Raw genomic sequence first — 17,414 nt, forward strand, 5'->3', positions numbered from 1 at the left:
CTTCATCAGCACAAAACTTATTCTAAAATATTAGCAGAAGAGTTCATAAAAATGAACTTGCTTGTTGAGTCCTGAGTAAGAGTCTTTATAATACCCAAAGTGAGAACATTACCCATATATCAAGCAGATTTTTCTTTGTGTCTGTATAATGCAGAAAATTGTTTTATAATTGAGGAAGACTTAGATGTAATGGCCTTACTTTCCATATGAAGAAAAAAAATCCAGAGAAGCTCATTGAGTTTTCCAAGACTTATCAGCTAGTTAGTGGTAAAATAATCAGTTAATAAGTATTTATTAACCACTTATTATGTGCCAGGGATTGGGACATGCTCTAAGTATAAAAAAAAGAAAGTCAAAAATTGTTTCTGCCCTCAAAGAGTGTATGTTCTAATGAGGGAGACAAATAGACAAATAAGAATGTACATGTAAGACATACAGAATAGATGAAAATAATCTGAAAGGGAAAGGCATTAGCACCTGAAGAGACATGGAAATATAGAACTTCTTAGATTACCAAATAACAAAAAATGTTCCAATTTGGGTTATAGAAATATCAGAATCATAATAAAGAGAGAACCTCAACATCTAGGGGAACACTGTCTGGTATTAAATAATTTTGCATTCTAGGGAAGAGGAGGAGGAGAATGTACCTACAACACACTTTAAATTTAATCTACATTACTGACACTTTTTAAAGTTTAGACAATAAATCAAACCTGGAATTATAGCAAAAAAAAAAAGTGTTTACATTGAAATTTTAACAATTTATCCAGTTTGTTCATGTTTACATGCCAGTATTCCAGTCACTTTGATTGTAACTATACCTTCTCTGAATGAAGGCAGCCCGCATTTTAAGCAAAGAACCAAAATCTGCCTCTCTTCACCCAGCATTATAGATTCTGAGCACAATCTCATGATTATTTCCATTTTCCTCACCTTAAATATCAATATTATTCCCACTCATACCAAGAGACTGGTGGTCATTTAAGACTATAAAAAAGTTAAAGGACAAGTCAAGGGAAGGACTTATATGTTTTGTGTCAAGGTTAGAGGAGTAGCAACTTGATCTCATTTTTTTATGCTGCTGCTGACCTCTAGGTTTTGAAAAACTATACATTTTAAAATGTTAGTAAACACTACCATCAGAAATAGCCATGGGTAAATGAATAAAAAACCAGGAAGACTTTGGTTGATTCACCTCAAACACATATTGACTTTTTAAAGCTGAGCAAGATGCTTAAACCTCTCAGTCCCACCAAACAATAACTTAAGGCTAGGTAGGTACTGATATTCATATGGGGAGGTGGGAGGATATTGAAGGGGTGGGGGAAGCGAGCACGCAGGAGCACTAACACATTGTTGTCCCAATTTAGGGCACGCTAAGGTGAGATGGGGCAGTAGCTGAAAGATATAGAGTTACTATTATATAAATCAAGGAATTTTTTTTTGAACTAGTAGCTCCTTGATACTTTCCATGCCAGCTAAATGAAGCAACAGCACATTAGCACGGTGGGAAATGATGAGTTCTAAGATAAATTGAGGAGTACAAGTCCAACTGGAAATAACTAAGAGCCATGCTATGTTAAAACACTAAGTTATTGCATTAGTTTCTTTCCAGTTCATTAAAGTGGAAAGACACTAAAAGGTAAAACCACCAATTCAATGCTTTTCTTTGCTTTCTTTCTGGTTAGCCTGCTCCATGTTTCTTCTTGTTTCTTTTTGTGTTTCTCCCATTAAAGCAACAACCCTGCTCATAAGTATTACCTAGCAGTGGACCCTGTCTCTGGCTCACTCTATGTGTCAGATACCAACAGTCGGAGAATTTACCACGTCAAGTCTCTGACAGGAGCCAAAGACCTGGCTGGGAACTCAGAAGTCGTAGCAGGGACTGGAGAGCAGTGCTTGCCCTTTGATGAGGCCCGCTGTGGAGATGGAGGAAAGGCTGTGGATGCAACACTGATGAGCCCTAGAGGTAAAAAAGAAAGAGAGAAAGTAAAAGAAAGAAAAAAGGAAGGAAAGAAGGAAGGAAGGAAGGAAAGAAGGAAGGAAGGAAGGGGACTGAGAGAAAGAGGAAAAGAGACAGGAAGGAAGGAAGTTCAAGAAAAGTCATACAAGATAAATTTGGTTTCATTATCTAGGCTAAATAAAATAAAGTCCAGTCATCAAATCATTGATTTCCCTAGCATAATTTAACTCTAATTAATTACTTTGTATGGAAGTAGATGCATGTTTTAACCACCTAGTTAAAGTAAATTTTATCCATTTGCACCACAAATGGAAAAGAAAATTTTATTTTGAATGGATATTCTTTATTTTTGTGGAATATAGACAATCAGAAGAAATGATAGCATCCTGAGTTTGTGATTTAGGAGACATGGTTTAGGTCAACCAAGAGATCCTCTCTCACCCAATTCTTACTTATAATAATAATTGCTAACATTTATATGGCACCTGTTATGTGTCAGATAATATGCTAAGCACTTTACAAATATGATCTCATTTGATTCTCACAATAGCCCTGGCAGGGAGGTGCTATTATCCCCATTTTGCAGATGAGATAACTGAAGTAAGGAGAAGTTAGTCACACAGCTAGTGTCTAGAGCTTGTTCTTGAACTGAGGTCTTCCTGACTCCAAGTCTAGCAACCTATCTACTACACCACATAACTGCCCATAAGATGTGGTGATAATAGTATAAGGCTGATATTTGTGAAGGGCCCTAACATCAAAGAGCAAAAAGCAGTGGAGAATTTCTAAACTGAGAACCAGTGATTGGGATGACATAGGGTGTTAGTTTTGAAGTATTGGTTAAGTAGTCATCAGTCACTAAATTCAAAATTCTGAGTCTCAGTCCTATGGTGGGGAACAAAAGATGCAGAAGACCCAGTCTCTGGCCCCAGAGCATTTGCATTCTAGCTAAAGAGACCCCCCTACACACACATACACATACAGAAAAACACTAAGAATATATACAGTTAAATATAATGATAATAGCATTTTAAGGCTTACAAAGCTCTTCATAATATGTTATGCCTATTAACTAACATTGTGCAAACAACTATATGTAATAATAATAGCTAAAAATTTTTATAGCAGATTTACAAATTGAAAATAGTGGGTTTTTTGATTATCACAACCCTCTAAGGCAAGTGCTACTATTACTCCTTTTCTACAAGTTGAGAAACTGAGTCTGGGAGGAATTAAGTGACTCATCTAGAGTCACTCATATAGTCATGATCTAAGGCTAGATTTAAACAGTCTTCCTGACTCAAAATCCAGCATTCTGTTTACCATGCCACATAGCTGCCTGTGTTGCGAGAGCTACGTAGCATGAAGGACTTAACAAAATTAGGTGGGACTAATCAGGGAAACCATCCTGAAGGGAGTTGTATTGAACAATTTGTGAGAGGTTTATTCCCTTAACGATGTCCTAGTCCACTCCACTGGAGCCACTAGACTGTCAGAGAATCATTTATAAAGCACACTTCCCCACTCCCAAGCTCCCATATCTTGGATTCTTAAGTCTTGTCAGAAACAGACAGGTCACGTGGAGTCATTCTTCTCCTGCCCAGGTATTGCAGTGGACAAGAATGGACTCATGTACTTTGTGGATGCTACCATGATTCGGAAGGTGGACCAAAATGGAATCATCTCCACACTGTTGGGCTCCAATGATCTGACTGCCGTCCGCCCTCTGAGCTGCGATTCCAGTATGGATGTGGCCCAGGTGAGGTTCCTTCATCATTTTCACAGCCATGTAGCAGAACGCTCTTGGCCTTGGGTTCCTGGGTCCCTTCTTAAGAATCTAAATAAAGCCAAGAAGAAAAGAACTAACATGACTCAGTGCAGAATGACAGACAATAAGGAATGTTGCAGAAAGACCCAATTCTACACTGAAGTGCAACTGATATATTATAACCATTAATAGATTATAGGATAGAAAAATTACTATATAATTACCCTTCCTTCTCCATCATCACTGCAGGTTTGGGAATATAGCATACAAGTATGATAAGTCAATCAACATTTCCCCATTAATCTATAATTATTTATCCCATTGTATATAACATTTGTTTGTGCAGTGCTGATGAAACCAGAGTTCTAGAGTAATACCATTGACTAATTCATTTTTCTTTCCTGAAGCCCATAGGCACACACACTGCATCTTCAGTCAATTCAGCAAACTATTCCTTAACCCAGTGTTTGATATGACTTTCCAGGTTCGATTGGAATGGCCAACTGATCTTGCTGTCAACCCAATGGACAACTCCCTCTATGTGCTGGAGAACAATGTCATCCTACGAATCACTGAAAACCATCAAGTGAGCATCATTGCAGGTCGCCCCATGCACTGCCAAGTCCCAGGCATTGACTACTCCCTCAGCAAATTGGCCATTCATTCTGCCCTAGAATCAGCGAGCGCCATTGCCATTTCCCATACCGGCATCCTTTACATCACTGAGACAGACGAGAAGAAGATCAACCGACTACGCCAGGTGACTACCAATGGGGAGATCTGCCTCTTAGCCGGTGCTGCCTCCGACTGTGACTGCAAAAATGATGTCAACTGCAACTGCTACTCTGGGGACGAAGCCTATGCTACCGATGCCATACTGAATTCACCATCTTCCCTAGCTGTAGCCCCAGATGGAACCATCTATATTGCTGACCTAGGAAATATTCGGATCAGGGCAGTGAGCAAGAATAAGCCTGTCCTAAATGCTTTCAACCAGTATGAAGCAGCATCCCCAGGAGAACAAGAATTATATGTCTTCAATGCAGATGGCATTCATCAATATACCCAAAGTCTGGTCACTGGAGAATACTTATACAACTTCACTTATAGCGCTGACAATGATGTCACTGAGCTGGTTGACAACAACGGAAACTCCCTGAAGATCCGCAGGGATAACAATGGGATGGCCCGCCACCTACTAATGCCTGACAATCAGATCATCACTCTCACAGTGGGCAGCAACGGCGGCCTGAAAGTTGTGTCTACCCAGAATCTAGAACTGGGACTCATGACCTATGATGGAAGCACGGGCCTCCTAGCTACCAAGAGTGATGAAACTGGATGGACAACCTTCTATGAGTAAGTCTTCAAAATAGCTTACATACCATCTTTTCTGAGTAAGTTTTAAAGCACTAATAGATCTTTTGTTTTTTCAAGTACCTTGGTTGTCCTATCATGTACCTTCTTAACATTAGTTTCAACTTGAAGCCTTCAAAAGATAAAATTTCCTCCTCTCACTTTGGTGCTCTGCAAAAAGTTGTTGATTTATCTGAGTGAGTCTTTTATATCACAGTTTTCTCCTGAAATTCCCATTGCAAGCCTTTCCGTTCAAAATGCAGGATATTGGACATACACTGCACACGGGAGATAAAGTGTTGATTAACTCAGCTGATTATGCATGTTTGTGATGGGTGCGGAAATTAGAACCTAAAAGGCAAGACCCCAGTGGGGCTCCTGTAATTTGCCAATAGTCCAGAACCACACTTGATTGCACAAGCAGGTAGATAAACTCTGAATTTCCTCTTTAGCAGAAGCAGATCAATACAGATAAAGTGCTAGGTATATTAAAAGATGCGAGAGTCAGTCATATTTCCCCTAACAATTATCTCATACTTAATAGTCTTACTGTTTGTTTTGCCAAAGAGCTGCTTTCCTTAGCTCCTGAAGCTGTCTACCAAAGGCGTTCTGCAGGTATTAACTAGTTCAGGCCTGGATGGATTGAAATTGTCATGACGCGATTCCCAATCATATTCTAGAAATGGAGCAAAATTTAAAACTACCCAGATTTCTAGCTGGTCCATCCAATAGCGTTTTATGCTATTACGATGGTGAGGATTAATATTAACTACAAAAGCATAGGAGAGTTTTCCTCCTTTCTGCATAGATTTCTGGGATTTTACCAAGTTAGAGAAAGAGAGAAACAGAGGCAAAGAGAGAGAAGATGAAAAGATCCACTCAACATCAGAAACACTAATTACGAATCTAGCTCCATTGCGTAGCGGGATAGACTTTAGGCAGAAAGGCTCGCGTTTGAAGAAGGAAGCTAGCACCATCTGCCGGCCGATCTCTGCTTTGCAGACATGTGCTCCCGCAGCTCCCGTTCGCTTGGCAGGTTTACAGAACCCACTATTCTCTCTGCAAAGCTCAGCATGTCGGCATCATTAGCATCATGGCATCCTTCGGAGAAGTGTGAATCTAACACACTTTCCATGCCTGTGACTCTGTCACTGAGATGCCTTGTCCTGACACCATTTGTGAATGTCGATTTTAGCCCCTCTTCTAGCATGTCTCACCATGCTTTCCTGGAAGCTTTGACCTACAGCCAATGAATTTCACAGAGAGAATTACTAGACCTACCTGATGCAGCTAAAAGCTCCTGGGTTCTGGAGCAAGTTGACTTGAATTTTTTAACAGTCTGACTCACACACTATTTTTAAGGAAATGTAGTTTTATTACTTTTCATTACATGCACAAACAGGCATTTTGCTAACAAAGGATGGCCCAAACTGCTTGCAGAATGGAGGGATCCTCTGAGGGACTCATTTAACTGGCAAATAATGTTTCCTAGTTGGCACATTAATTGTTTGTGGGAAAAGGAGTATTCTAGTAGACTTGAAAATGGTTCACTTATAGAAAGTTAGAGCCAGAAGGGACCTTGAAGTTAACATTTTTTGTGTAACAGACCCATTTAGCAGTCTGAAGGTGAAGACTATGGACTACTCTCAGAATTATGTTTTTAAATGCATAAAATGAAACACATAAGATTACCATGGAAACCAACTATGAGGAATAATTTTTCCCCATCCCATTTCTCAGATCCCTTAAAATCTACCTATGAACCTCTTATTGCTGTAAAATCCCTGGGTCTATTCCAACCCCCTAATTATGCAAAGGAAAAGATTTTGACCTAGAGAAAGAGACTAGTCACACACACCTAGTCACTGGCAGAGTTGAAAGTCAATTTTGTCTCTTCTGATTTCTGTTCTAAAAGTCTTCCATTAGACCATGCTGCCTCATGAAGTCTCTTAAGTTAAATGTACTTCTTATATCAGAGATATCCAGATTTTTTTTTCAGTAATGGACCATTTGGACATGTGTAGACCATCTGATTTTTTTTTCCTAACTGTAATTCCTAATTGATCTAAACCTCCTGCCATGAAACTTGGAAGCAGTCATATTCTGTTGGCCAGGGAGGTAGATCTTATTGATCTACTGGTACATATATACTAATTAAGTAAGAACAGTTTGGAGTTAAAAATCTCAGGTGGTCTATGAAGAAGAGTCACAATTTAGGTAGCCAGGTATTATATATATGTTTGTACTATCAATTATTTAACCATTTTTTAATAACTAGTCCAAGTCAAGGACAGTTCAAACTTACACTTCTCTATGCCTTCCAAAGACCTAGATTAGTTTTTATATAGGTGGTCATGAAAATAGCAATTCAGTTAAGCTACACTTTATTCCTACCCTTGGGAGAACCAAGTCAACTCTCCTCATCCTTGGAAAATAGGCTGATGTGATAAAATGAACTGGATTGTCAGAAAACCTGAATTCTAATATTGGTTCTGCTCTTAACAAGCTGTTCAACCTTGGGCAGATAATTTCTTTGAATCAGTATTTCCTCATTTTTAAAGTGAGATATTTGAATTTCCATCTATTCTGCTGCTATACATGTTATTTCCTCCAATTAAAATGTGAATTATTTGAAAGTAGAGGCTATCTTGCTTTTTTCGGTTTCTATCTCCAGGGTTCAATACAAGTGGTTGGCACATAGTAAATATTTGATAGATACTTTCCTATTCCATTCTGTAATCATATTTGTCTTATTTAGGCAAGTAAAAATAAGATGAATTGGAGGGAAGAAAACCTGGAAGATGGGACATCAATTAAGAGGCTGTTATCAGTATAGAAGGGATGAGGGTCCAAACTAGGGTGATTAGTCTGGTATCTATGTAAATGGAAAGGAGACAATAACACAAGATGATTTGGAGGTAAATTCTACCAAATGTGGAAACTGAATAGATGTGGGAAGTGAGGAAGAGGGAAGTTAAGAATGATTGTAACATTAATAAGGACTATTATTAATTATATACTAAGTATACAAGTTATATGGTAAGCTTATGGACTTTGGAAACTTGGGAAGAAAGGAGGAAAAATACCTATTACTGTTTCCCAGGTACTGTGCAAACATATTACCTCATATAATATACATATATAATATATAATGATAATAATAGCTGACATATAGTGTTTATTATGTACTGGGAATTATGTTAAGGATTTTACATATGTTATCTCATTTGATGCTCATAATCCTAGAAGATAGATGCCAATATTTCTGTTTAGAGAGTAAGTGACTTGTTCAGAGTCATGTATCTATTAAGTATTTGAGGCAAAATTTGAACTCATTCAGGCTTCCTGACTTCAGGCCCAGTATTCTGTCCTTTATACCACCTAGCTGTCACAATTTGGACAATAGTGCTACCCTGAACAAACATAGGGAAGTTGAAAGGAGGTGAGGGCTTCACTAATCAATTAACAAGCACTTTTTAAGCACTATTGTCTTTCAGGCACCATGTTATGATCTGGGACTGCCAATATTAAAATGTGAGATGGTCCCTTCCTTCAAGGAGTTTACATTCTACTGGGAAGAATTTTGAACATAGTAAATTTGAGATGCAAGTAAGATAGTCAGATGTTTAGTTATCTGACAATGTGCAACCAGAATTTAAGGAGAAAGATTAGGGATAGATCTATCACTTTAGGACTCATCTCTATAGATATAATTTATTCACAGAAGTTGCTCACCCAAAAAATAGAGCGAAAAAGGGGCACAGGGCAGGGGCAGGGAAATTGAGTGATGATTCAAAAAAAGTTTCAGTTTATGTTACCAAGATGCTGAGGAAGAAGAGAGGAATGAGGCAAGAAGCTCTGCCTTCTCAGAAGAGGACTGGCATTGCTTTTTAAAAGCCCTGCCAACAGCAATACAGCTAAGGTAAGAAAAGGTCACATATGATTTGGAAGGGCATAAGATTAAGTTTGTCTTAAGGAGTAGAATTTCTGGTTGGTTTCTCTCATTTCTCTCACATGGTGATATGATTCCATTTCATGGACTTAAGTATTTTTATGTGTATAGTCCTATTTGACAGAAAGGAGGAAATAATCCTATTTGACAGAAAGGGGAAAACCAGGGAAGAGAGAGATTGAGAATTTTCTGTTTGTTCTACAAAACTATTCTGAGGGCTGCAAATAGTTGAAGCCATTTCATTGACCAATGAAGACATTTCCCTTCCTTTCCCCCTAGATAGGACCATCTCCCTATTTTCTGCTGCCAGTCTGTGGAACATGACAGTGACTAAGAATTTATCTCCAAATTCCTATTTCACAAAAAGATTGTATGACAAAAAGAGTGACCGATTTTGAGTTGAAGACACTGATTGTTTATCCCATCTCTGCCCCTTTATGTACAACCTTAGCCAAGTCACTATCACCTTAAAAATGAGGGAGTTAGATCATGAGTGCTAAAGTTTATTCCAATTCTAAATCTCTTATCCTGTGATTAGTAAGGGCAGAGATTATGCCTCTTATCTCTTTTTTATTGCCCATTGCACCTCACACAGACTAGTTGCTTCATAAATTTTCATTTGAATTGAGTATTTTGCCTGAGTTCCAGAAATATAACTCCCATTCAGCCAATTTCTGAATTTCAGAAAGGGTCCACAAAAACAGAATATTCTCCATCAAAGACTCAACTTCAAATGCTTTCTCCAATGTTTACTAGCTGATTGGGACCCTCTGCAAGTTGCTTAACTTCTCTTGGACTCAGTTTCCTCATCTGTAAAATGGGGACAATAAGAAAACTACCTCGTGCGTTATTGTGAGGATCAAATGAGATAATATATGGAAAGCACTTTACAAATTTTCAAGCACCAAAGAATACCAGCTATTATCATTTAGTAGCCAATGAAGAGCAAAGTCCCTTTACTCAACATTAACTTTGGACCCCAGCTAATGTCCTCAGGTTTTTTTTTAAGTTTTTTTAAGTCAGATATTTTAGGAGAATTTATAGCTTTCCTCACTACTGACCACTGAACTCTCTAAGGCAGGGAGAGGAAGGAAGAAGAGGAGGTAGAAGAAAGAACAATGAATTAAACTGGCTGAAAATCAGATTCCTAGCCTCCCTAATATCCAGCAGACCAACTAAGTATAGCAGTGTATGGCACCCTGGAGAATCCAGCCTGGATGGCAGAGATCCTACATGCTAAGAAGATTCTATTCTTCAATGCTGTGCCCTGAGCTTTGAAGTATAAATAGAGTTCCTTCTATTGATATGAAAGGTTGACATTGGTGTGGAGGAAGGGGCCTGGGAGGTGAGGGACTGAAAAAAAGTAAAAAGGCAAGCTTGAGATTGCATTGACACTATAGTGCAGATCTTTCCCCCAATCAGAGCCTTTCTAAGGGACTCAAGACCTAGGGTCAATGATGTTCTCTTTCCCTAATTCCTTTGTCCTTCTCCTTCTATTCTGACCCCTATATTATCCACCCATCTCCAACTCACCCACAGAGGTGAAATCAAGATAGAAATGAAGATCAAGGGCAGTCTAGGAAGGGAGGGGGAAATCATAAAACATGCATTTTTGAGGGCAGTGTGTGTTAAAGAACAGAGACATCAGGAAGCTATGCATTGATATGTATATGTATCTATATTAAATATGGGTCCTTTTTGTTTAAGCACTACTTGGTAGAGCTGCCTCTATTGGCTACCTTCCCAATAACTTTTCAGTCTCCTGTTCACCAGAAGCTCCCAAAAGCACAGACCACAGGGCAATCACCCTAGTATCCTGCATTCTAGAAACACATCTGTCCATTCTTTTTCAAACTGTCATCTCTGATCTGACCTTTGTAGCCAACAGCTTTGTTTTTGTCCTAGCTTTAATCTAGTGATGTAATAATTCATTAATTCAGTAAATATGTATGAAGTAGCTATCAGGCATTAATTCACAGAACCAAAGAATTTTCAAACTGGACAAAACATCAAAGATTATTTAATCTATTCCACCCACTTTACAGATGAGGAAATTGAGACTGGTGATGTGGTTTATGTCAGGTTAGAGTCAGTGACAGAGCTGCAACTAAAAAAATCTTTATATGTAGCACATATATTATAATGCACATGTTAAAGGGATATGAAAGCTTCAAAAGACACGGTTCTTGCTCTCTAAGAATTTATAATTTAGTGGTAGAATATGGATGAAACAAGACAATGTGATGAGAAAGTCTGTGATAAGACTTGCAGAAGTACCAAGGTAAGGCAAAGTAAGGCAGTACAAGGTAGATAGGTGCCCAGAAACTTGTACTGCCTGAGGTTACAAGGCAGCCACAGGTTTCTTCAGAGACTGGTACTCTCATCAGTTAAAGCAGTTATCCTGGGACAGCTAGATGATGCAGTGGATAGAGCACCCACCCTGGAGTCAGGAGGATCTGAATTCAAATACTATTTCAGATACTTAACACTTCCTGGCTGTGTGACTTTGACAAAGTCACTTAACCCCAATTGCCTCTCTAAATAAATAAATAAACAAATAAATGAATGAATGAATGAATGAATGAATTAAAAAAACAAACAAAAACAATTATCCTTTGATGTTTGTAGTAAGATTAAGCAAGTTTAAGAATGTGAGCTGGAATCTGTTGAGAAATCAAGAACTATCTTCCTTTCCCATTTCTGTGTCTCCCCTCACTCAGTCTCCCACTTTTAATACTTTGTTGCCTCTGGTTTCATTCTGTGTCTTAAAATGCTGGAACGGCAGATGCCTTCAGCCTTCGGTGACTTCTTTTAATGGTTTTTCTTTTGTCTTATCAGCTATGACCACGAAGGCCGCCTGACAAATGTGACACGTCCAACTGGAGTAGTGACCAGCCTACACAGGGAAATGGAAAAGTCAATCACCATAGATATTGAGAACTCTAACCGTGACGATGACGTTACTGTCATCACCAACCTGTCCTCTGTGGAAGCCTCATACACTGTGGTTCAAGGTAGGCACCCTATAGGATGCTCAACCCCACCTCTCTACAAAGATCCAGAAGATGAAATGAAAGGAGCAATAACCCGCCTGTTTTAGTGTTCTTTGAATCTCAACAGAATATATCTTTGTTTTCCAAATGCCAGCCCTCTAAATAATGGACAAAAAAAGTTCTTTCTACTATCTAGATATTCTAAAAACATTATGCAAAGCACCTAAATATTTGGAAATATCAGTATAATAAAGTGAAATCTTTTGTTTCATCTGTGTCCACACCCTATCTCCTCCCCATCACCACCATCATCACTAACTACAATTGAGTCCCAAAATGACCATAGGAAGGAAGGAAATGAAGCTTATTTGTTCTTTTAGGCCCACTGACTAATTTCTTTCAAGCTTCTCTGATATCTTATTGTGGGTGATTACTTGCTGGCATGATTGCCTTGGGATCTGAGACCTATAGCAATCTCCCACCACAGACCAAGCTTATTAATTGTCCACAGACCATATTGTGGTTATTGTTGTTGTTAGACACAGCGTACGACAAATGCAGGGGCTACAGAGAAAAGGAATTGTGCAGATTAATTTTTCTTTTAATTAAGAGATAATGTCAGTGGGCTAGCACATTGTCAGAGGATAAAAGTGTCCTCCCAATAGATAAATGGTGACATTTATAGACTATTATCCCACGACACATCCTATTCCAATGGCTTTTTTTCTGCTCCGCCAAATGATTAATGATGTAGATTCTGTCCTTCTGCATGATGACTATAGATGCAGGAGTGACAGCTGCATGCTACTGGGTGCATGAAAAACTGACTTCTCTTTGGCTGACCTAGCTGGATTTTCTTGGATAATCAAGGAGCAACTTATCCATAAAAGGGGTTTCTGATCTGACTTTTATTCTTGTAACTTATTGATCAAGAAAAAGGTCAGAAATCTGATTGGCCTATACATATTCCATTCAGGAAAAGTAGTCAGGCCTTACCAACCCTAAGTGTTACCTATCCTCTCTTTCCATCTTTTTGGTTCAGAATTCAAGCCTCCTTCATAGACTAGTCACTAGAAACAGAGTCTTCAGCAGAAGCTGAAAAAAAGGAGGGAAGCTTGCTTTCTGTCATCTTTCAGAAAAGAATTCTAGTTTATTCCTGAGGGCTTACTACCTCATGCATCTGCTTCCCAGGTGAAGAGCATAATAAAGGGTAATGAAGGGATAAAGGGGAAAGTAGTTTCCTTTTCATTTTTTCCTCTTTAGCTAAAAATTTAAAAAAAAAATTGGGAGTCTGATTGACATAAATTGTGTGGGTAAAAGACATCATTATATATTTAAATTTTCTATTAATAGCTTTCAACCAGTGAAAGGAAAACATCAAGGCATAATTATTTTGGGAGCACCACATATTAATAGTGTTGTTCTTTACACAGATCAGTAGCATCTTTTCTGTTCACCTTAACACTGTATGAGTGCTAATTGCAGGCAGTCTTCATCTGACAGCTGCAAAGTACCATGGAAACCTATAAAAATAGGTGATTTGTTCTCCTTATGACTAATAGAGTGGATAATTTATCTCTTCATTCCCCTCATTCCCAATTGCATTTTTCCAGATCAAGTTCGGAACAGCTACCAGCTCTGCAACAATGGCACCCTGAGAGTGATGTATGCCAATGGAATGGCGGTCAGCTATCACAGCGAGCCCCATGTCCTGGCAGGCACCATCACACCCACTATTGGACGTTGCAACATTTCACTGCCCATGGAGAATGGCTTAAACTCCATTGAGTGGCGCTTAAGAAAAGAGCAGATTAAAGGCAAAGTTACTGTCTTTGGGAGGAAACTTCGGGTAAGTGGTTCTTAACCATAATATTATACCACAGTCTCCTGGATTTCTTGGAGGGGATAGGGACACACTTGTCCCACAGTCAACCAGGGGAATATCCAGGCCACCATGACACTAAACAGTGACCCACAAACTCAGGCCTCTACAGACCTCAGACACATAGATTTATAAGAGGCAATAGGGTACGATGGATAGACTGGAAGTTAAGCCAGAAAAGAGTTCAAATTCTAAGCCCTTGTGGATTTTAGCTTCTTCAAGCTCTTCATCTCTTCAGGTGTAAAAGGGTAGCATAATATTTGTCATGTCTACCTTCCTGGATTGTTATGAGGTTCAAAAAGGGTCAGGTCTTTAAAAAGCTTTGCAAACTTAAAAATGCTTTTCTAAATACACTTGCTATCATTATAGGAATCCCATCCTTCAGAAAAAATTATCAGTTTTCCTAGACTAAAGAAGTGTCATTTTTTTTTCCATGAGGAAGTATGTGATGTGGAAATTCCTAGCCTTGGACCTCTGGCTTGCAGGGATAACACATCAGTGCTACATCCTCAAATTCCAAATTCCTTTTCACCTGTAACATCTAATTGTTCCATTCCATATCCCAAACCCTATATTTGTCTGGCCAATCCCAGGTAGGGTGATATTATTTTGCTAAATTAGACTTCCCCAGGTTGGGATTCTGCCCTCTTGATTGCTTGAATACATATCTGTTTAATTCAATTCAATACAAATTTATTATATGCCAGATGTTATCAGTTAAGTACTAAGCACTGGGATTACAAAGACAAAAAATAAAAATAAAAAAAATTTCCTATCCTCAATAAGCTTACTCTATAGGGAGAAGGTATGTGATGAGAGAACACATGATATTATATATATACACACACACACACACACACACACACACACACACACACACACACTAGGTAATACAAGTTGATCTGGAGTGGGGAAGGGAAAGTACTAATAATCAAGATGACCAAGAAAGGTTTTGTTAAGAGTTGGCCTTTGAGTAGAACTTTGAATGAAACCACTGATTCTAAGAGGCCAAGATGAAAAAGAAAGAGGTTTCTAGGCATGGGAAGTACAAAGCTACAGAGGGAGAGATGAAATGTCACATATGAGCAGCAAAAAATAAGCCAATTTGGCTAAATATAGAGATTGTTTCTGAACTAAATGTCAATAAGTTTGGTTATCTTCCTCTCCACCCTGGATTCGAATCAGTCCTATAGTACAGAAAGGGACTATGCAAGTAGTCGGTGCTTTCCAGGTACCTATTTTATTTAGGTATTATCTTAGGTGCTTTGAGATCCTTGCAAATAGGAGCATTACAGCAATGTCACAAAAATGGATTGTGTCTCTTATTATTTTGTTTGGAATAACATTTCCTAATCTGTCATGACCACAAGAGGAACTAGGCTGCTCCATATTAAGATTCTCCTTTTGTCTAGTGGTTGTCTAATTCTCAACATTAGGTTATCAGCAGACTCTCATGTTTTCCTTCCTCCATCGGTATCTGCAGAGTTGCAAGCTGCCATATCTTATGAAAGACAAAAATGGAATGAGATTAGCAGCTAAATCCTTAATGACTGGATTTCAGGGCTGTGTAATTGATTTTTGATACGCTGCACTGTAGAAGTTGATTATAAGTAGTAATCGCTTCTTTTCTCTGATAAATCAGCTATGCATTTTGACTGAATTTTCAAAATAAAGATAAATATGGCCCTAAAATAAAATGGCTATAATCCCAATTCCAAATATTAAAAACTTAATAGTGGTACTTGTGGTAATTAGCTGAAGTTAGACGCACAAGTCTTATAACTGAATTCCTGCCAGGGTTAGATTTGCTGGCATCATGTTTATGCAAATCAAAACACAGCTTTATCTATCAACACCTCAACATTTAATTGTCTGGTGTTAGTTCCTGTAACAATAATCACATATCCATTTAGCTCTCTTAAATGAAAATCACTATGAGATTATAACAGGTTGAGTGGACTGAAAATGTAATTTGAAAATGAGGGAGAAAGCATGGAATTTATTTGCATCTCATTTATTTTAATTCAGCTTTGTAAACTGTTTAGTGAATGGAATAAAAGCAACTCCTAGAAACTGCTGGGGAGGGAAAAAAGAGTTAGAGGAGATTGGGAGGGGACAAAGGATAGAAAGTGTGAAATTAATGATGGCATTGAGAGCCATTTTTTTTCCCAGAATTTCAAAAAGACATGATGAAATGGCTTGCAGTTCCTCGGTTGGATAGAATATGCTGGTTGTGTGTCACAAAGAGGCAGTTCACAGTGGGTAGAGGACTAGCTGGTTGGGAAGGCTTGTGTTCAGGATCTACTGGTGATACATTCTAGCTATGACCAAGTTACTTAACTTTTCATTGCTTCAGGCAACTCCCTTTGATTATAAGTTACAAATTAGTTTCCAGGATGCATTAGTGAGGGGAATTTCTATACCAATGAAATCAAAAGTCAGAGGAGGAAAAAAGTCACAGGTATCCAACTCACCCAGAGGAAACAAATCTTACATCCAGGATGGTTAGTGTCTAAATTGGAATTTTGATTCCTTGCCATTCCTCCTCACTCCATCCTAGGATGAAGAAATTTTAGCCTAAAAGACTGATTTTCCTAGGTGACCAACTTAAAAATTAACCTGTACCACTTGTCTAATTGTCTTGCTTGTAATCTGATAGAATAATCATCCTGAGGACACACTTTGGTAGAGATGTGTGCACATTTGTCTTTGTGACCATCGTGGCATATGTGTATGGAGAAAGTTCTGGCTGAAGATTTATTCAAACACTTTTGGTACATCATCAACTCCTCTTTTTAGGATAGGGAAATAAAAAAGAATAAAATTAAAAAATGGAACACAGTAATCAGCAATTAATAAATTCCTCCTCCAGACACTCTGGAGGATAGCAGGAATACTGGGGGGGGGAAAAAAGCAGTGATTGAAAGTACTATTTGTTCGATCAGGACTTCAGCCCCTTTTGCCTCTCAGCACTAATAATAACAAGTTGCATTTCTATATTGCTTCAAGTTTGCAAAGTACTTTCAGCAGTGAGTGAAAGAGGTATAGCAAGTTTCATTATTCCCATTTTTACATGTAAGGAAATTGTCCTTCAGACAAGTTAAGTAGTTTGTTCAAGAGCATAAAGTTATTATCAAAGTTGGGACTAATACATGATTTTCTGATTCCCAAACCAGTCATCTTTCTATTGTACCTACCTAGCAGTATCTGTAAAAGATACATCCGACTATCTTGCCTGACCTTCCTTCCTTCCTTCCTCAAGACCTTCAAGCTTCTGATGACTCCAATAGATCAAATGTAATATTAAGCTTTGGATCAGACCCATGCAACAGAAGACAAAGTAATAGTAGTTTTCAGTAGGTGAAAAGCAAGGCAAAGGAGAGACTCTACTCTTCTCTAGGGGGCAGCTAGGTTGCTTATTGGATAGAGTCCTGGAGTCAAGGAGACCTGAATTCAAATGTGGCCTCAGATACTTACTAGCTGTGTGATGCTGGGCA

At 38.4% G+C, this 17,414-nt stretch overlaps 1 protein-coding gene across 6 annotated transcripts in view; it reads left to right on the forward strand.

The window, feature by feature from the left end:
- The window catches only part of TENM2 (teneurin transmembrane protein 2), a 1,239,558-nt gene that overhangs the window by 1,204,861 nt on the left and 17,283 nt on the right, over positions 1-17,414 (forward strand). For all 6 annotated transcript variants that reach the window (XM_051978860.1, XM_051978861.1, XM_051978862.1 and 3 more), the window contains 5 exons: positions 1,740-1,972; positions 3,571-3,725; positions 4,219-5,093; positions 11,881-12,056; positions 13,649-13,884. In XM_051978860.1, coding sequence (XP_051834820.1) covers positions 1,740-1,972; positions 3,571-3,725; positions 4,219-5,093; positions 11,881-12,056; positions 13,649-13,884 — 1,675 coding nt within the window. The remainder of the gene's footprint in view (positions 1-1,739; positions 1,973-3,570; positions 3,726-4,218; positions 5,094-11,880; positions 12,057-13,648; positions 13,885-17,414) is intronic.

Source organism: Antechinus flavipes, chromosome 2 (assembly GCF_016432865.1).
Source record: "Antechinus flavipes isolate AdamAnt ecotype Samford, QLD, Australia chromosome 2, AdamAnt_v2, whole genome shotgun sequence".
Lineage (NCBI taxonomy): Eukaryota > Metazoa > Chordata > Mammalia > Dasyuromorphia > Dasyuridae > Antechinus > Antechinus flavipes.